Source organism: Hemibagrus wyckioides, linkage group LG21, assembly GCF_019097595.1.
Source record: "Hemibagrus wyckioides isolate EC202008001 linkage group LG21, SWU_Hwy_1.0, whole genome shotgun sequence".
NCBI classification, from domain to species: Eukaryota; Metazoa; Chordata; class Actinopteri; order Siluriformes; family Bagridae; genus Hemibagrus; species Hemibagrus wyckioides.
In genome coordinates this window covers 10,223,987-10,245,140 of record NC_080730.1, presented here as the reverse complement: position 1 = coordinate 10,245,140, position 21,154 = coordinate 10,223,987, and the positions used below count along the sequence as shown (strand labels likewise).

General features: G+C 38.3%; 1 protein-coding gene and 1 long non-coding RNA gene across 2 annotated transcripts; both read left to right on the top strand.

Annotated features, from left to right (window-relative positions):
• The first annotated feature begins 8 nt into the window (after positions 1–8).
• LOC131342841 (serine/threonine-protein kinase pim-1-like) lies at positions 9–2,807 on the top strand. The gene is made up of 7 exons (XM_058374092.1): positions 9–225; positions 656–895; positions 980–1,074; positions 1,564–1,614; positions 1,764–2,133; positions 2,216–2,479; positions 2,707–2,807. Exons 1-7 carry the CDS (start codon positions 138–140, stop codon positions 2,805–2,807), a joined length of 1,209 nt encoding a protein of 402 aa, XP_058230075.1. The 5' UTR covers positions 9–137.
• Positions 2,808–15,073: 12,266 nt separating this feature from the next.
• On the top strand, positions 15,074–20,636 carry LOC131342324 (uncharacterized). The gene is made up of 3 exons (XR_009203021.1): positions 15,074–15,151; positions 17,346–17,967; positions 19,960–20,636. It is a non-coding gene; the product is annotated as an uncharacterized LOC131342324 (long non-coding RNA).
• Positions 20,637–21,154: the final 518 nt, after the last annotated feature.

The window sequence follows — 21,154 nt, the reverse complement described above, 5'->3', positions numbered from 1 at the left end:
AGAAGAAATCCCGGAGTGATTGACCATCGTCAGAAGTGAGCATCGGATACAACGACAGAAGAAATCCCGGAGTGATTGACCATCGTAGGAAGGAAGTATCGGCAACTGATACCGAGGATAAAGCGACACCTGCTGGAATGTTTCTGAACGGCTATAAAAGTGCATCTTCACCGGCTGTGATGGAAACCGTGACCACGGCAGTGGGCTCACAGCGGACTCCCACAGGTAAGTGTTTTATCCACACTCTGCTATCAGAATTTAGTAATATATTATATAGTTGTATTGTTAGTACCCTGTTTGAAAGGTCATTTGAATGGAAAAGGGTTTAGTTCAAACCTTAACTGTAACCGAGAAAAAAACGAGAAGAGCTATAAGTTAGTTGAACCTAATGTTTCTGTCAGTGGGACGTTCAAAAAATAAACAGATATACTTTAATTAAATAGACAGAATATACTGTAAACTATTATTGTGATGATTGGTAAGGTGAGGCACTTTAACCTCTGTATTTTAACGTGTATGCTTTTGTGTGCATTGCTGCATTATTGCCAGTTTATATGAACAAAGGTGTCCTGAAGAAGTAATTCTCTTCCTATGTTTAACGTTAAACATCACAGTGAACTAAAAGTGTTCTTTTTGTCAATGTTTCAACCCCCAGCTCAGCCGTTAAAGAATACTCATCGTCACCGTAAAATCCCAAGGTGTGCCCAAAGGACCATACAGAAAAGAAAGCGCTTGTTCTCGGGGCAGGCTGCAAACCCTTCAGAGCATCAGGGGTGTAAGGAGACGGACCAGCCCAGTAACCTGGCAGATACAACCGAGCCTCTGCAGAAGAGACCAAGAACAGGAAGAAGTCCAGAGGAACCCGCTACCCAACCTATTATACGTCTTTCCAAATGTAAGTCAGAACTCATAGGTGAAATGGATAAAAAGTGGGCTGAGTTACATGAATAAGAGACTTATAATTGGATGTTTTTTGCAGCACATTGGACGAAGGCGTATTTGGAAGGAGAACTGCTGGGTGCAGGAGGATTTGGCTGTGTGTTTGCTGGGATACGGAAAGAAGACGGATTGCCAGTAAGTCTTTCCATTTCTGTTTTTACTCTAGCCTTTAACCAATTTTCTACACAGTTAGAAATAAAGTTGATCAGTGCTCCTAATGTTCAGAAGGTAATCAATAACTTAACAAATTTTAATCTTCTAAGCTTAAATTGCAGTCAATTGCTGCCAGGTTTTAATCATAATCTTGAATATTAAAACTGAACTCAGGAATGGCAGTGTTCACTGGTAGGTGACTGTGCCTTTTGAAGGAGGCTGATTGTTATACGCCTCTTAACCTCCCTTTATTTTGACACATTTTACTGCTACTCTTGACATCACTGTAGAATTGTGGGATTGGCAATAAAATTGCAAAGCTGTTATTCAAAAGCAGTAATTACTGCTCTTTCATGCATGTCTAAAATGATATAACCTCACAAGCCAAATGAGGCTGAAGACCTCTTTTAGTTACTTTATGTATGTAAATGATTTCATTTAATTACACATAACACATTTATCTTTCCTCAGGTTGCAATCAAGTTTGTCTCCAAGATGATGCCGTATGAAAAACTGCAGCTTGTAAGTTTCTTTATCAAAATATACATCCTACCTATTACTATAACCTAGCACACATACTAAAAATCTAAGAAGACCTCGATAAGTAATATTACAATGGATGGCGTTATAACGTGTGGCACTCATTCTTTCCTTTTTGTCCCATTCTACAGACAGAATATGGATGGCTCCCCGTTGAGATAGCGCTGATGGTCCTTGCGAACAGCAAACCTTGCTCAAAAATCCTCAAGATTCTGGACTGGTACGAAGAGCGAAAACGCTACGTTGTCATTCTGGAACGGCCTGAACCATGTCTGGACCTCGAGGAATTCTCCAGCAAGCAAGGTGGATGTTTGACGGAGTCCGAGGCTTGCATTGTGATGTGGCAGCTGATGGTGGCGCTGAAGCATTGTAAGAGCCAGGGGATACTGCACCGTGATGTCAAGCCAGAAAACATCCTGATTCAGACCAACACGTGGCAAGTCAAGCTGTTTGACTTTGGTTGCGGAGACCTCGTCAAAGACTCCTACAATTACTTTGCAGGTGTCTGATTTGAGACCATGAGTTCTTGGTGGCAGCAAGTACTGTGACTCTTTTCCTAAATCTAATGTATCTTTGTTAACAGGCACACGTCAATATGCCCCTCCTGAGTGGTTCGTACAGGGGCAGTATCGGGCAGACCCAGCTACCGTCTGGTCTGTGGGCGTGACGCTGTACAGGCTGGTGTGTGGCTGTCTGCCTTTCAGGACCCCTGAGGAAACCAAAACTGGCCATTTGTTCTTCCCCGAAAGTCTGTCTCAAGGCAAGAAAGTACAAAGACTGATAAGCTATGGACTAATTAATAGCAGACTGAACTATACCTTATACACAGACTTGAGCAGAGAAAGAAGCATTCATTTATTTTAATGTATTATATTTTATGACTATGAATTAATTAGTCAATATGATAAAATTGACAGGAAATGTGTAGAGCTACAAGTGTGAGGAATTTCTTATGTACTCTATAGCATTTTCTTTAAAGGATTATTTATTGTAAATCAGGTTCTTTATGGGATTAAGTATTAGATTCTTCTTTCTATGTCTTTTTGATTTATGTACCTGGGTATTGTGTAACAGAGTGCAGCGATCTGATCCGTTGGTGTCTGAGCCCCGATGCAGAAGACAGACCCAGCCTGCAGCAAATAGAGCTTCACCACTGGTTTAACTTACCAGATTAGTGCCAGTTTACAGGAGACAGGGACCACAGCACTAACCTCCTCTTGGGGTCTTCCTCAGGAGTCTGCTGGAGCCTATCCCAGCACACACAGGGCGAAAGTCCATCACAGGGCCACATATAGACAAACAACCACTCCTATGGGAAATTTAGAATTACCAAACAACCTAATGTGACTGTGGGAGGAAACTGGAGTACACAGAGTAAACCCATGCAGGCACAGGGAGAACATTCAAACTCCACACAGAAAGGCCCCAGCCTGTTCAACCCTGGGATTCGAACCCAGGACCTTGTTGCTGTGAGACAACTGTGCTAACCACTAAGACACAGTGCTGCCTCTTGTTATAATTGTAAATAGTAATATGTTTTTTCAGTTTTACGCTTTTGTTCAGAATTGTACAGAATTTTTGTATAGAATTTGTAATTAATTATAAAACTGTAAATACATCTGAATTTATTGTACAGAATCCTTGCATTTGATTTGAATTTAGTTTTTTAGTTTTTCATTATATCATTATTTTTGTAGTTCATTTAATTAAAGAATAAACTACAACAGAGTGGACATTACATTGTTGTTGTTTTTTTTATCATGGATAAGTGTGTAGGAAGGTGAGGGCAAAATGAGTGCATTACTATTGCTTCTGTAAGAAATTACTTGACAGGTCAATCCCAAATATTTGTTAGGAACAGCAAAAATAAAAACAAACATGACATGATTGCTGGTGGTGCACAGTATAAAATTAGCTTGTTTCTTTTCCTGTTACTTTAGTTTTCTTTGCAGAGCAGACAATCCTGCCCACAAACATAGATTTCCCAACCAATCCTTCCTCCACAATTTCTTTCTATTTAAAAGATTTTTAATGAAATAATTTTTTCATCAATTAACCATCTATTAACCATCTATCACTGTACAGGGGTAGTTACTTTCCAACATTCATTATCATGGCTGTGATTGGCATAATGCACCAGAATTTTTATAAAGAAATTTTCATCTGAGAGAGTATCTTTGTTTATGAAATAAACCAGGGAAAGAAATTGTCTTTCATCCGCAGCAGTGGTTTAATGTGGTTGTTAAGGAATTTTGGTGTTCCTGAGCTCACCATTGCATTTTTTTTCTTTGTACCAAACCGATGATTTGACCGCAACTAATCTCCCTGATGGGTTTGTTTTCATTTTTCAGCCTGATAATGGCTGGCTTCACTGGCAGTGATGAATTTTTGGACTTCGTATTGAGAGTTACCCTCAAGAGATTCCAAATGCAAAAGCCACCCTCTAGACCTTTTCATCTGCTCACTTCTAAGTGAAATAATGAGAGAATAACACACATTGTCCTGCAACAGCTTCCTATACTGTTAAACTGAATTGGATAAGAATGATTTTGTTACAGATCGCTTTTGTTACTTTCCCCAGTGGGTATAACTGGAGCAGACACAGTATCGCTAGTACTGGCCCTGATTGATTCACCCGAGTTAAATGATCCGATTCCGCATATTAACTCATGATTCATGAGTCCGAGGTCTAAATTGAACCGATTCTTATTTGTCCTATGGCTGCTACCGTGCTTTTTCTTTAAACAATGCATAACATTATATATTATACATTAACATTATTAAACTGCATTAAGAGAAAAAGCGGACTCGCGGACCCGGCTCATCGACTGATTCAGTTGATTCTCAGCGGACTCGCGGAATCGGGTTATAGACTGATTCAGTTGAGAATCTTACGTTTAGTCTCAGCAGTTATACTTTTTGCACATTTTGCATTTTTGTTCAGTTTGGTTGTTTTATTCCTTATTTAAGATATTTATTTTTATTCCATTTGGATACTTCTACAATTCTACATTTAACATATTTAATTAATTTTTGTTTCACTGGTATCGTAAGTCTTGATTCTTTTTAATTGACACAGGGACATGTTTATCCTTCCTGTCAGTGGCGGAACAGGTTGGTTACCCATCATGCAATAGTCAAAGATTTTCTAAAAACTTGCAATTACTATTACATACAAGCCATAACATAACAGTACATAACTATACTCATCACATTATTATAGCGTATAATCACCTGCATTAATCCCACCATTCAATTACTATAGGGTGAAAAAAAAATCCACTAGTATTTCCCAGCATGATTAGAGTTTGTTCAGGAAATGAGGGCTATTAAAGAATTACTGACTCAAAAGGAATCACTGACTCGATTCATTTCAGTGAGTGACTCAACGAAATGCCAATGAGAGAGCAAGATACAGGGCAGCAGGCAGTTCACGGAGGAGTTATAGACCACAATATCGGCAAGCATTGCTTCATTTGGAGCACAATATTATAGTTTAATGGAGTTTATAGGTATCAGAAAATGTCTTAAACATAGTTATATCCGAATAAATAAGCTTTACAATTACATCAAACAGAAATAAAGCAGAATCATTTGCTTGACCGGCCGCATCAGCAGCGGCACATTGCAAACTTATTAATTTGGTCAATTCTGCAGAACGCACAATCCTTGTTCCCCACACTGACCATTTGGCTCGTGAACTTTTTGTGGGGTAACATTTACAGTCTCACGCAAGAACTTTGATCTCACGTGTGATCTGATGTTATTTCCTTATTATTTCTTGTGTGCGTTTGGTTGTGAAACGCAGTTTGTGGAGCAGACAGAGTTGTGGGTGATTCTTCCTAATTCATGCATTGTGAAAGCTTCTGTCTCCTAGTCCTGGGATTAGTTGTCCTTTTAAGTGGTCTAGAACTGGCTTCACATACCTTGGAATTTGACTCTCACCTGACCTATCAGAACTCTGGAAACTTAACTTAGTCCCACTCATTAAAAGTATAAAGGACGATTTGGAACGTTGGTTTAATCTACCCATATCCTGAATGGGGAGAATTAATCTCATTAAGATGAATATTCTCCCTCGTATATTATATCCCATGCAAATGTTACCGCTTTGGTTCCCTAAGAACATCTTAGATTTGGAGAGAAGTTTTTCAAAATTCATCTGACAAGGGAAAATGCCAAGGGTTAAACTGAAGATTTTCCAATTGCCAGTGGATAATGGTGGTCAGGCATTACCTAATTTAAAGTTATAATCATATAATGGGGCTTGCCATACTCACATAATATTGTAGTGGTTGCATTCTTACTTGAAATCCAAGCCCTGCATCGACAAATGGGTGGTGATGCCTTACTTGTTGTTAAACCTGCTTATGTATAGCAAAGGCTTCAAGTCATGGCCTGAAATAAGAAATAACCCTATCACAGTTAAAGTTTGGCAGGACATTATTAAGTGCACAGGGAGTAGGGGCATGCTATCAGGACTGACTCCCTTGACTGGTAAGAGAGATTTTCTCCCATCTGTGAAATTCCTGCTAGATGGCATGGTAAGGGTATTAGGGTGGCCGGAGATCTATTATTAAATAATACTTTAATGTCTTTTAATCAGCTGAAGGACAAATTCAAATTAGACAGTAGCAGCTTTTGGGGATACCTCCAGGTCCGTCATTTTATTAATTCTAGTAATGTGAGATCTCCTGGGGATAGGCCAGTATACTGTGATATAGATGATTTTCTGTTGAAAATGTCCAACACATGACATCTTATTTCAGAAGCATACTTTTTGTTTCATTCAGTGGATCACAGTGGTATAGATCATATTTGGCTCATTCGGGAGAAAGATTTCAATTCTGAGTATATCGACGCTAACTGGGTAGATATAGTCAAGTCACTAGACGCATATTCACTTGCAATAGATTGGTCGAAATGCAATACAAATTACTGTTAAGATTATACATTTCCCCATGGGTTTTGAATCAGATGAATAGCAATCTCTCTCCACTGTGTAACAAATGTCAGAGTGAAATCGGTACGTATGCATTGCTTCTGGCTTTGTCCACTAATCACAAAGTTTTCGAATGGGGTGGCTGTGACCCTCACCAAGGACCCAGGTTTTTTATTACTTGGTTTACCTGCAAAGAATGTTGCTTTAACACCTAACCGGTTCCTACTTTGTGATAAGCTCCTGCTACTTGCCCTATGTCACCCTAAGCCTCCATCACTCACCCTTTGGTATAGTGAGATCTTTAGAATTTTGCCTTTGGAGAGAGTAACTGCTGTGCTTAGGGAAGACAGTACCTCATTTGAAGAGTTATGTGGGCCTCTCTTGGAGCATCTTCCAAACATTTCCATTTCACTGTACGGCTGGGTTAACAATATAACACGAGATAGATCAGGTAGAGGGGCAAATAATTGGGTGGAGCGGTTCATGATAGGCTGAGAAATTCCTTTGTTTTGTTTTCCTCCTTTTTTTCTTTTTCTTTTCATTTTACATATGTGTATGTGTGTTCAGAGTAATTTGATATATCGTTATTCTGTAATTCATTGTATTACTATGTTATGGTTTGTTTGTTTGAAATAAATAAAAAGATTTACAGAAAAAAAACAGTACTGCCCCAACTAATATAGTACAACCAACCAAAACAATATAACTGAGAAAAGAAAATATCTTCACATTTGAAGTGATGTTCACCTGCGCCTTAAAACTATCAAATACAAACCAGACAGTGTTAAGCTTTGGTCAGTTATTAATTGGTCTCATTATGAAATGTTCTGACCTGGATGTCCAGGTCCCAGCCAGACAGCATTAAGTCTTTCAAGTTTTGATTGTTTGTTATAATAAATATCAATCAATTAATAAATATCAATCAAACTAAAAATCAATTTTAAAAATCACAACAATATGAAAACATTACTGTACATTTTAATTGAGTAAATTGGACTCTTTAGCATTAATGTTTGAAGGAGTGTGAGCAGGAGCGACAGTATGTAATAAGTATGATGAGTTGATAATGATGGTAATGCAAAATGAGGAGGTACTAAAGGTAAGAATTTGTATGAAGCCAGGACTGCTATCATTACTACCTGCACCTAAAAATGGACATTTTAGTATTATGGCTACATGTGGCTTTAAGGCAGACTTAAAAATTTTATCTGTAGTTTAAAACTATTTAGTACTAATGTTTAATACTATTTAGTCCTGAGGAGGTACTAAATATCAACAGCCATGACTGCTATCATTACATTTGGCATTTAAAAAAATGGCCATTTTAGTTTAACATGTAATAATAGTCAAGCTTATATCTGTTCCTTGTATTTATTTACCTGATTTATTTACCTATTTACCTTAAATCTGAATAGACATATGCAAAGGGTCTAAAACAAATGTGTAAAGAGTGCATATCGACAAGAACAGCAGACACCCCACAAAACAGTAAAACAAGGTTACATGATGTTCGTTTTAATTTATTAACTTACTAACTCTGAAAGTGTTTTATTTTGTGCCTCCTGTAGAGGGCGCTTAGCGCTTTTGAGACACTGATCTGCGGAGCTCATAAAGAAACTGTGTTCTTTTCTTTTTCTGCCAAGAAACAGTGACAGATAAGCAAGCCTGTACACAAAATGAGTTCATAGGTATGTTTGAAGAGCTTTACATAGGGATTGTAAGTACATATGGTTGTAGATGTGAGTTAAATGTCTGTTTTGTATCAGAGATGAAACCAGTTTGAGTTAAACCAAAATGGCGGCGAGTGTATTAGACTTGAGCCAAAATGGCTGCATCCATGTGAAACAAGGTGAAACGAAATGGCTGACCTGTTTAATGAAAAGGATGTATAATGTAATATATTGTTCACTTACATGTGCCATATTGAATCACAGACAGTCATGGACTATTTGAATACATGGACTTTATTAGAATACATGGCATTCACATCGATTTTATATGGAGTTCTCTGAGTTTTACTGTTTTAATGTTTGGTACTTTACAAAACTGTGTTCTTTTTGTTTTCTGGAAACTGAACATCTTCAATTCATGTTAACATTATAAAAGTAAAGAGAAAGAATCCAGAGTTCATTAAACATTGCCAGAGCTTGCAGTATATAAATGTGTCTCTCTGATTTCTCTGCAGTATTTACACCACTGTTTATTCTACTTACCCAATCGGGTCTCTTTGGTCTGAGACGGGTAACGCATACGATACAAATTAAAAGTGGTTTTAAAGCCATAACCTCTTAAGACCCGAGCTTTAGTTTTGCATGATTTTTTTTTAGGTGTTTGGGGTTAGTTAGACCTAATAAGTATAAGAAATAAGTACCATCTTTGAACAGGAAATAGTTGTTGAAAAAAATGATGTCCCCTTTTGGGGACGTTAGGTTTATTTTACTGCATAAGACAATAAAATTTGTACAGTATGCCGTGTATAACAAAGTATGAAACTGTTAATTTCAATGTCTGAACATTGTGCAAAAGCAATATTGAAAACAATGAAACACAACTAAAAGCCCTGTGATTACTCTATAGTCCAAACTTGGAATGGTATTTTTGCACTAGGAACGCTATTTTGTCTGTATGAACAGTCTGTCAGATCTACTGTCCAGTGTGAAATGCTGCAAAACAGAAGCTGGGGAACAACAATCTGTTTCGGGTGGGGAAGAAAGGAAAAATATGGGGAAGAAGAGGAAGGAAAAAAAAAGAGAAGAAAAGAGAGAAAAGAAAAGAAAAGAAAGAAAGGAAGAACGCAAAGGAGAGACAGAATGCCACATGTGATTTATATGCACCTGTTTTGTATTTTTTTTTTTAAATGTGCTTTTTTACAAAAAAAATCACAAAAAATTCAAGTCCACCTCCCATCCACATAAGACCCGGTTCGAATCCCACCTCAGACAAGGATTAAATTAATTAATATAATTTAATTCAGTTTAGAAATGGCAACTGTTAATCTACAGAAACATTCCTGCTGTCAAAATGAGTCAAGTTCTAACTCCTGTGTGTTTAGTTGACTTTGATTATTTAATTATCTGCAAAATATGGCTTCTCAGTACAACCTACTGTTAGAAATATTGTCTTTTCTTTTTTTTTTTACATAGATAAGAATAATACAGCACAAGACACACACCATAACAATATACATAAGTGATAAATTATTATAAAATACTAACAAAGTATAGAAATCTATAAACAAAAAACTACCAATATTTATATTATTAAATATATATGTTAAAGCACACACCTAAATAAACTTATAAATAAAGATAAAACAAAGAATACATTGAAATCAAGTCAAGTCAAGAAGCTTTTATTGTCCTTTTGACCACATATAGATGATGCAGTACACAGTGAAATGAGACAACGTTTCTCCAGGACCCTGGTGCTACATAAACAACATAACAACACATAATTACAAAACACAGAGCTAAGGACAGAAAGAAAGTTGTCCTTGCTACATAAAGTACATCGTGTGCAACTTGGTGCAAACAGTGCAAAGAAAAAAGACAAAACAGAAAACAAAACAGAAAAATACTATTTAAACATCAAATATTTAAATATAAAATATACATGTAGCTTTGTAAGAATACAAGCGCTATATGCAACATATCTACATTTTCTTTATTTTTTTGAGCAACTGCTCTGTTGCATTGTCTCTGTCACTGGACAATAAATTCTGGCCTTGTCCTGGCTATGTCCAGTTGCTGATGTCCTAGAACAACCACACTTTCTGCAAGTGTCAGCCTTCCACTCACCTAATGTATGTACGTGGTTGTCGTGTCACAGGTGGTTGAAATGCTGTTGGAGGACCTATTGGATGGACTATCACGGAGGGTGGAGTGCTGCTGGGCTGGGGAATGTTGGTTGCTGAGGCTCCAGGGTCCATGTCCAGAGTCCGAATGTGGGTTCGGTGTGGGGACCAGGCTTGATAAAAGTGCTGGGCCCGATGGGAACAGCACCAGCTTGCGCCAGTATACCTAAAACAACATGATGAAAAAAATATAATTAATATATATATAATTAACAGTCTACATATATGGCAGTAAAATTTAAGCAGTGGGTAAAGAGTTTAGGTGAGATATTTCAGATATAATATACTGAGATATTTACATACCAAATTCTCCTCAATAACTTGAGTGTGAGAATCTGAAAAAAATTGATGTGTCCACAGGCCTGCACTGGACATTTACTGGTCTGTAACATTAAAAAACCACTGTCAGTTGGCACGCAACCTATAGATTACATGGTATGGCTTTATGTCTTTTCAATACATACCCTCTGGTGAGGAGCAGGTCTATCCCCAGCTGCAGAGGGCCACACACCTCTACAGAAGTACAGAAAAGATCAACTCATATCTACAAGAGCGATTCAAAATTCGCTTCCAGGACTTTCACATCATGTAGCATCGCATAGACCTTTTTGCAGACCCTCTGAGCTTCTCAATAAAAAGAAAATTAAGTAAAATGATGTAAAATGTGTGAGTGTGGATCAGCAATCTGGTCCGGCCCCCTTGGTATAAAGGAGAAAAATGCTGGCTCTCATCATTATATAAGTTGCCCATTCCTGTTTTAATGTTATTATATTTTACGACTGTGTATTAATTAGTCAGTATGATGAAATTAACAGGAAATATGCAGAGTTACAAGTGTGAGGAATTTCTTATGTACTCTACAGCATTTTCTTTAAAGGATTATTATTATAAAGCAGGTTCTTCATGGAGTTAAGTATTAGATTCTTCTCTCTACGTCTTATTGATTTATGTACCTGTGGTACAGAGTGCAGCGATCTGATCCGTTGGTGTCTGAGCACCGATGCAGAAGACAGAACCAGTCTGGAGCAAATAGAGCTTCACCACTGGTTTAACTTACCAGGTACTTATCAGGAGACAGGGACCACTGCACTAACCTCCATCTGAAAATTTAAATACATCTGAACTTTTGTACAGAATTATAATCCATGCATTTGATTTCAAATGAATTTTATTTTTCTCTTTATTTAATTTTCTCATTATTTCATTATTTTTGTGGTTCATTAAATAAACAATAAACTAAAACAGAGTGTGCATTACATTGGAATTACACTGTGTGCATTACATTTGTTTCATGTCATAGGTGAGAGCAAAATGAGAGCATTAATATTGCTTCTGTAAGAAATTACTTGACATATCAGTCCCAAATATTTGTTAGGAACAGCAGTCCAAAATATTACATACATTTGGGTTTAATTATATATATATATAATATATTATATATATATCACATACATTTGGGTTCAATTAATATATTATTAGTAATTTCAGTATTATGGTAATTTCTTACAGAAGCAATATTAATGCTCTCATTTTTGTAAAAGCCTGCTCTATCTGTCTTAAAAAAATTGGGAGTTTTATTTTGAAGGGTATTGCATCCTTCAGAGTGATAATGATTGCAGCAAAGTAGGACAGGACTTAAAAACAGACATATCTGATAAGCAGCTTGCTGAAATTACTGACTCTCTTGAGGACAAAAAGAAGTGTATCATGAAAATCTTCAGTGACATAAGGGTATATGTTACACCTGCTGCTATCGTCAAAATTGTGTTAGAAAGAATGACAGCTGTAGATGGCGAGTTTGATGCAGAAAGAGAAAGGGGCCTGTTACGTTTTAATCAACACGCTGGAGAGCCTGAATGTCTTTTTAGCCACTTCACTTTACTTGTTTTTTATTTTGCACGTGGGCACACCACATGTCTCTTACCACAATATGCCGTTCACCCTCTGAACTGTCCGGACACACACACACACACACACACACTTTTAGAACCAAAATTACATGTGATCATTCATAACATCACATCTTGCCCCCTTTAAAAGTAAAGCACTATCTCTTTGGGAATCTTTACTTCTATTAACTAACTCTTATGTTAAAAGTTATTAAACAACAACTTTTTTTTAACTAACAGTAATTGCAGTTAAACAGTGAGATATTACAAGTAACCGTTATCTTTTTCAACTACCCAGTCCTTGAAATATTTAACAAATTTCAATAAGCCTTTCAGGAAATCTAACAGGTTGTCTTGGTTTGCAAGACATTGCAGGAGAGACAGTAATCCCTTTTGTCATAGTTGAGTTTGCAAAATCCACAGGACTGACATCATGTTTGTTCACTAGTGGAAACATCAGACAGTCCTTGGTCATTTGGTTGCTAATCAACCTCTTGAACTGCCACTTGTGGTCTCAGTTCCAGATCTCATATGAATGCGGAAACAATTCTCTTTCCACTTTGCCTTGTTGTGTCCAGTGTGCCTGTTGCATAGTTTAGGATACAAACTTCTTTTCGTAGTGCCATTTTTGCCTGTGTTTGTGTATCTGTTTTGTGGCTTTGATTTTGCTTACTCCTGTAGACTTTAACAGGTCCTCATGGCTAGGTAAATGGGTGCATATCCGTCAACCCATCAGCGTTTGGCCAGGGGACAACCCATTTTGCAATTGTGCACTCCTGTAAATCATCAAACTCCTGTGGAAGTCTGCTTTTTCGTCTTTATTTTTTTTCATGAGACCCTTCACAATCTTTACAGAACTCTCTGCCAGCTCATTGGACTTAGGGTGGTTTGGGCTTGAAGTAGTATGCTGAAATCCCCACTCGTTAGTGAAAGAACTAAACTCCCTGCTGGTAAACTGAGGACCATTATCAGAAAACATCTCACAGGGAACTCCATGTCTAGCAAAGACTGTCTTTAGGAAACCAATGACAGCTTGGCTGGATGTCACCTGAAGTGTTGCAACCTCTGGATAGTTAGAGAAATAGTCAGTAACTACAATATGGCTCTTACCATTGCACTGAAAAAAATCTATTCCGACCTTTTGGTATGGACAATCAGACACAGGATGAGGCATGAGTGGCTCTACTTATTGCTTAGACTTACATGTGAGACATATTTCACATGAGGCTGTGGTCTGACTGATGTCATGGTTTATCCTTGGCCAGTACATGACCTCCTGGGCTCTGCGTTTACATTTCTCCTCTCCTAAATGCCCCTCATGAATTTTCTGCAGCATTTCTTTTCGCACTGATGCTGGGATGACAAACTTCTTTCCTTTTCCGTAGATGATGTCATTCACTACTGAAAGTTCAGCTTTGCAGGTCCAGTAATCTTGGATTTGCTTTGGACAATCAGTTTTATTTTCTGGCCAGCCTTTCAGTATGAACTCTCTAAGCTCATTCAGTGCTCAGTGGCTGGATGGAACCTTATGTCAACATATGCTTGTATGTCTGCACTTTTCTCATCTTCAGAATTTTCATGCTTGTCTACAGCCCGAGAGAGTGTCCGCTTCAAACATGAATTTTTCTGGGGTGTAGATCATTTTGACGTCATATTTCATACAGGGCTGAAACGATTCCTCGAGTAACTCGAGTAATTTGAATACAATAAAATCATCGAGGCAAATTAGTTGCCTCGAAGCTTCGTTTAGTCCATTTACTGTAACTACACACACAGAAGCTTCAGGCCAAAGAAAACGGCAGAAAGTTTTCAAAGTTTGGGATCATTTCAAACTAAAACAGACAGAAAACTCTGTACAGTGTGATTACTGTAAGACTGAACTATTTAAGACTGTAAATCAGTATGGTGGCTAGTTATGATGTCCCTAATTTAGCTAAGTTTTGTGAAAGCCTAAGCATCATTCATTTTGATAGCCTCACTCTCTCTCTGTCACACACACACACACACACACACCAGTATGTAGAGAGACATTTAAGAGGGTTTATTCTCCAAATAACTCTAATTTCATGTTACAGAAAAATGTGTTAAGAAATGTGATGTGTATGAACTCTTGTTCTTGTTCCAAGTTCCCTTCCTGTCCACTAATATTTGCCTCTTACAAAAACCATAAAGTCTTCCAGGAAGACAGTAAATGCTTATGTCCTGCTTGGGCTGTAGTTAGAGTGAAACGTCCAAGTTAAGTTGCACAACATAAATGCAATGTTTAGGTATTATTGTTATTATTATTATTATTGTTGTTATTATTATTATTATTATTATTATTATTATTGTTTTAGGTTGTACAATTTTTACCTTCTTTTGAAGTAAAGTTTTTTTATTTATATATTTGTATTTGCATTTTGAATGTCACTTAAATGCATTAAATGGGTTTAGATTTTATATTTTTCAAAATAGGAAACAACTTAGTTGTTCATTTTAAGAGAACTGTCTTATTTTCTCTTACATATTTAGTATTCCTCTTTAATAAAGAAAAAGTACTTCTTACCCGATTACTCGATTAATCGATGGATTAATCGGTAGAACATTCGATTAATGATATAATCGATAGCTGCAATTTCATATATATATCACTATGCCATGTTGTGAAGCATCTGCTGAGATTTTAGTGCTCTTGTGTGGGTCATAATATCTGAGCACTGGCTCTTCTTTAATGATGTGTTTCAGGTTTTGAAAGCATGCCTCCTGCTTGTGAGACCACACCCACTCATTCTTTTGTTCTAGCAGACATCTGAGTGGAGCAGAACGTGTTGATAGCTGGGGAATGAATTTGGCCAGGTATGTGACCATTCCAAGGAATCTTCTCGCTTCCTCTTTACTTTGTGGCATGTTGTCTATTGCTGATGTTTTTTTTAGGTCTGGCCTAATGCCTTCTTCAGACCAGACATCTCCAACGAAAGTTAAGCTCTTAACTGCAAACTCACACTTCTCTTTGTTCAATTTTAGATTGGACTGTCCTGTTAGCTCCAGAACCTGCTTCAGTCATGCATCATGTTCCTGCTGGTTGGAACCCCACACAATTATGTCATCCATCATAGTCTATACACCTAGTAGATGCTCAAAGATCATGTGAATAGTTTTGTGGTAAACTTCTAGTGCTGAGTGAATGTCATAAGGGAGACGGAGAAAACAATATCTGCCTTCAGGTGTATTGAAGGTACACAGTTTTTAACTTGCCTCATCAAGTTTCATTTGCCAAACCCCAGATGATGCATCCAGCTTGCAGAACCACTTTGATCCAGTGAACTGAGACATGATTTCTTCTCTGGTTGGCAGTTTAAAATGTTCACGTTTTATGACCCTGTTGAGATCTCTTGGGTCAAGATATATTCTCAAAGCTCCATTTTTCTTGAGCACAATAACAAGTGAGCTCACCCAGTCTGTTGGTTCATCAACTGTCTTTATAACCTTTAGCTTCTCCATGTCAGCTAATTCGTCTTTAAGTTTTCCTCTCAAAGCAAATGGAACATTTCTGCATGCATGTACAACTGGTGTTATTGTGTCATCAACACTTATTTTATCCTTCCCAGGCAGACATCCTAGTCCTTCAAAAACATCTTCATACTCCTGCATGAATGAGGTTTCATTTGTTTCAATCTGTGATGCCACTACAAACACCTTCCTTTTTTTTTAAATTTTTAGCACGTGCTCAGTCCTAAAATTGGCTGGACATTCTTTTCCACAATCAGCATCTGTGACTTTACCTGCTGTCCCTTGTGTTTAAGAGTCACCAAGCAGCTCCCTTTGACAGGGACACTTGGAAAACAGGAAAACTTTCGTTTTCACTGGATGTATTTTGATTTTGAGGGTTTTGTAGTCAGAATTAGACAAGAGATTGACTTGTGCTGCAGTATCTAATTTGAAGCCAATTTTTACGTTTACGGTCAGTGGTACAATCCATTCAGCTTTGTCTGTTGTGCTAGTCTGTACAGAATCAACAAAGAATTTGTCAGGCTGCTCTTCAACTGAGACCATTATTAGGAGTCCCACAAACTATTTTGTCCCTCACAAGTGAGTCTCTTAAACCTCCAAATTCACAAGTCTTACTCAGTCAAAAGAAAAACTTGTTCCTATCAAAAGTGACATTCTTACTTGGCACAAAGAATTCCTCAAAGTTTGCCATTAGAACAGTCAGTTAGATTTGCGCCATTGAGTTGAAGCTATTACAAATGTCCAGTGCATCTTCACCTATTACATGCAAAAACATGGATGCCTTTAGCTTTTCATCGCCTCTCCCTGCACCGCTAGCTGCTAGATAGATGTTGAATCTTTGCTTGAAACGTTTCCAGTTATCAGTGTAGGAGCAGCATAGGTGATGGTGGATTTAAGCTCTCCATGACGGGAAGAAAAAACAAGCTCAAAGTTCTCTAACTCTGTCACTACGCTGACTCTCTATTTTGCCTTCACATGCATCTAATTCACCTGCACCTGTCCACGCCTGCTCGTGTAGCTCTCTGTGCAGGTTCGCTATCTGTAGGTCTGCTGTAGGTCTGCTAGGTCGCTATCTGGAGGTCATGACCTCACAAAAGCACTTCTACAGGAATGGTCAAAAATTCCCATGAACACACTCCTAAACCTTGTGGAAAGCCTTCCCAGAAGAGTTGAAGCTGTTATAGCTGCAATGGGCAGGCCAGCTCCATATTAAACACTACAGACTAAGAATGGGATGTCATTAAATTTCATGGACCTAAAATTTCGGTAAATTTTCTCGATTTTTAACTTAAATCCAGTCCAATATTATAACTTTTTATAGTATCTTTATTAGCCGATAGTATCCCATAATATTCTCATTTCAAATGCTTTTTATATCATTAGTTATATTTGTTTTCCAGAACACCCGCTTATAGCCGGTTAGCCCATTAGCACGTTAGCCCGGCTACCACAAGTTGGCTTATGTTTTTCACACCAATTATCTCTGTTGTGCTACTGCTCTTAAACACTATGTCGGTTGTGGGTCTGCCTTTGAGTGCAGGTGAGGATTTATTCGAGCTGCACTCTGTGGACTTGGAGCTGGAGGCCATGCAGAAGCAGATCCACAACCTATAAATGAAGCTAGCCCAGCTGTGAGATCGGAACGCCGCGCTGGAATCATCCCGGATTGACGCTCACCTGTCCCAGGTAAATCCGTGGCGTGAAACAAACACTCCCACAACCTCAACTCCGTGTTCTTCTCTGCCCAGGCCCAACGCACCAAGGACGCGGCCCGCCCAGGTTTCCTTCACTCCGGTCCCTGGGTACCACGCAGCCTGGATGCAGCAGCAGCGGAAGACACGAGCCAAGCCCTGGGCGAGGACCTCTCCCCCTCCCCACCCGTTTTCGAGATCTCAACCCGCAACCACTTCGCTCCCCTTTGCGAGACGGAGTGCGATGTGGTGATCATCGGAGACTCCACACATCCGTGCTACTGCGGCTAAAGGTAAGGTGCGCACTCGCTGTTTTCCTGGTACTCGTGTTGTTGATGTCACTGCACAGGTACAGCGATCCTGAATAAGAACATCGGAGCTGTGGTCCTCCATGCTGGCATGAACGACATCAGGCTGAGGCAGACGGAGATCCTGAAGAAGGACTTCAGGAGCCGATTCCGACTAAAAAAGGTCAGGGATAAAACACCTGCACCATGGTATAATAGTCATACTCACGCCCTCAAGAGAGCAACCCGTAACCTCGAGCGAAAGTGGAGAAAAAACAAATTAGAAGTTTTTAGTATTGCGTTTAAAGACTATTTAAGACTTTGTCCAGATATAGACAGGCTCTAAAAGCTGCTAGGGCTGAGCATCTGAGCAAGTATTTCTGAGAGAGTATTTCATCACAGTTTAGTAGTGAGACTAAATGAATTTATTTTATGACTTTATGAATTTCTTCACTGAAACAATTGATAGTATCAGGAACAAAATATTGGATGTTCAACCTTTGACAGCATCCGGTTGTCTAGACCAGCCTAAAGCTCCACATTTAAAGCTACAATGCTTTACCAGTATAGGGCAGGAAGAGCTATTTAAACTTATCACCACAGCTAAATCAACAACATGTTTGTTAGATCCAATTCCAACTAGATTGCTGAAAGAAGTGATACATGCAGCTGGAGAGCCTCTTCTCAATATTATTAATTCCTCGTTATATCTGGGTCATGTCCCAAAATCTCTCAAGTTAGCAGTTATTCAGGCTCTTCTTAAGAAACCTAAACTAGACCCTAATGAACTATCAAATTACAACCTTCCATTTATATCAAAAATTTTAGAAAAAGTGGTGTCAGCTCAATTATGCAATTATGCTTACAGGAAAACAATATCCTTGAAGAATTTCAGTCAGGTTTCAGGCCTCATCAGAGTACAGAAACTGCACTAGTTAAAATCCCAAATGACTTGCTTTAGCTTTGGACCAAGGCTGCATCTCCATATTAGTCCTGCTTGATCTTAGTGCTGCGTTCAACACTATAGATCATAACATTCTCGTAGATCGCTTACAAAATCACATAGGTTTGCAGGGACAGGCATTAAAATGGTTTAGATCCTACCTGTCTGATCGATCACACTGGTCCCACAAGGATCAGTTTTAGGACCTCCTGCTTTTCTTGGTATACATGCTTCCAATGGGTAACATCATTAGAAGGCATGGGATTAGTTTCCATTGTTATGCCGATGATACCCAGTTATATATCTCATCAAAACCAGATGAGATATCTAATTTGTCTAGATTAACGGAGTGTGTTGAAGATATTAAAGATTGGATGACCGATAATTTTCTATTACTAAATTCTGATAAGACAGAGATATTACTTATTAGTCCAAAAACCAGTACACAAAAGCTCTCACAATTCAGCTTGCATTTAGAAGGATGTACTATTACTACTAGCTCAACAGTGAAAGACCTGGGCGTAATATTAGACAGCAACTTGTCCTTTGAAAATCATATTTCCAATATTACAAAAACAGCGTTCTTCCATCTTAGAAATATTGCCAAGCTTAGGCACCTTTTATCTGTATCTGATGCAGAAAAGCTGGTTCATGCATTCATGACCTCCAGACTGGACTATTGTAATGCATTACTAGGTGGTTGTCCTGCATCTTCAATAAACAAGCTACAGTTAGTCCAAAATGCAGCCGCCAGAGTTCTTACCAGGTCAAGAAAACATGATCATATAACTCCAATATTATCATCCCTGCACTGGCTACCTGTTAAGTTTAGAATTGACTATAAACTAGCACTACTTACGTTCAAGGCTCTAAATGGTTTAGCTCCCACTTATCTGGCCAGTCTTCTAACACGTTACAATCCACCACGCTCTTTAAGATCACAAAACTGTGGACTTCTGGTAGTTCCCAGAACATCAAAGTCTGGGGGTAGAGGGTTTTCGTATTTAGCTGCTAAACTTTGGAATAGCCTTCCTGACGGTGTTCGGGGCTCAGACACAGTCTACCAGTTCAAACGTAGACTAAAGACTTATCTCTTTAGTCTGGCATACATTTAATACATCCCATAACCTTGTACTCCAGTACATCTGATTAAATGCACATTATCATCTAGTGCTGCTAATATTATGAACAGCAGCGACTCTAATTCCTTTCCACTTGTTTCCTTTCTTCTAGCCATCCCGAGGCATACAGAGATTGTGCCAGCTCCAGTGGCATCCAGAGATGGACCAGCTCCAGCCGGGTTCTGCTTTGTGAGGATTCGGGTATTCAAAGCAACACTGCCAACCTTATGTGGACGACAACAACCTCCTTATTATTTTACATAACATTCTACACATGCTGTATCTGCATCACACAATTGACTATACATAAATGCACAAAGGACATTGTTCATATCACACTCTCTGGTGTTTACAATAATTTATAATCACACTCTCCACTGTCACCCAAATGAGGATGGGTTCCCTTTTGAGTCTGGTTCCTCTCAAGGTTTCTTCCTCATACCATCTAAGGGACTTTTTCCTTGCCACAGTCACCTCAGGCTTGCTCACTTGAGATAACATCTAGGACTGTTTGCCTGTTTATATGTTTGTTGTTTCTTATGTAAAGCTGCTTTGATGGAACGCTCTTTGTTAAAAGTGCTATAAAAATAAAATTGAATTGATTTGAATGTGCATGTAAAGGCAGACGTCCCAAAACTTTTGGCTATAAAGTCGATATTACTATTTGCACATACTGAACACTTGTAAATAAATTACAGTGTTTTCTCTAAGTCAACCTTTAGGGACATAATAATCACATTGGACGAAGGCGTATTTGGAAGGAGAACTGCTGGATGCAGGAGGATTTGGCTGTGTTTGCTGGACTACGCAAAGAAGACGGATTGCCAGTAAGTCTTTCCATTTCTGTTTTTACTCTAGCCTTTGACCAGTTTTCTACATAATCAGAAGTAAAGTTGATCAGTGCCACTAATGGACAAAAGGTAAGCAATCACGTCTTAACAAATTTTAATCTTCTAAACTTCATTTGCACTCAAATTAGAGAAAAACATTATAACAATATTAAAACTGAACTCAGGAATGGCAGCGTTCACTAGTAGGCACTAGTAGTTCCTTTTGAAGGAGGCTGATTGTTATACGTCTCTTAACCTCCCTTTACTTTGACATCTTTTGCTGCTACATTTGACATCATGGATCACTGTAACATTGTGGGATTGGCAGTAAAGTTGCAAAGCTGTTATTTAAAAGCAGTAACTACTGCTCTTTCATGCATAAAAATAAAATGATGGAACCTCACAAGCCAGATGAGTCTGAAAAGCTCTTTTAGTTACTTTATGTATGCAAATGATTTGATTTAATTACACATAACA

What these genes read in the sequence shown, in the direction of transcription:
- LOC131342841 (XM_058374092.1), top strand. Translation starts at nt 138, where the DNA reads ATGTTTCTGAACGGCTATAAAAGTGCATCTTCACCGGCTGTGATGGAA. An exon ending in TATTATACGTCTTTCCAAAT is followed by an intron (nt 896 to 979) that starts GTAAGTCAGAAC and finishes TGTTTTTTGCAG; the next exon opens with CACATTGGACGAAGGCGTAT. An exon ending in AGACTTGAGCAGAGAAAGAA is followed by an intron (nt 2,480 to 2,706) that starts GCATTCATTTAT and finishes ATTGTGTAACAG; the next exon opens with AGTGCAGCGATCTGATCCGT.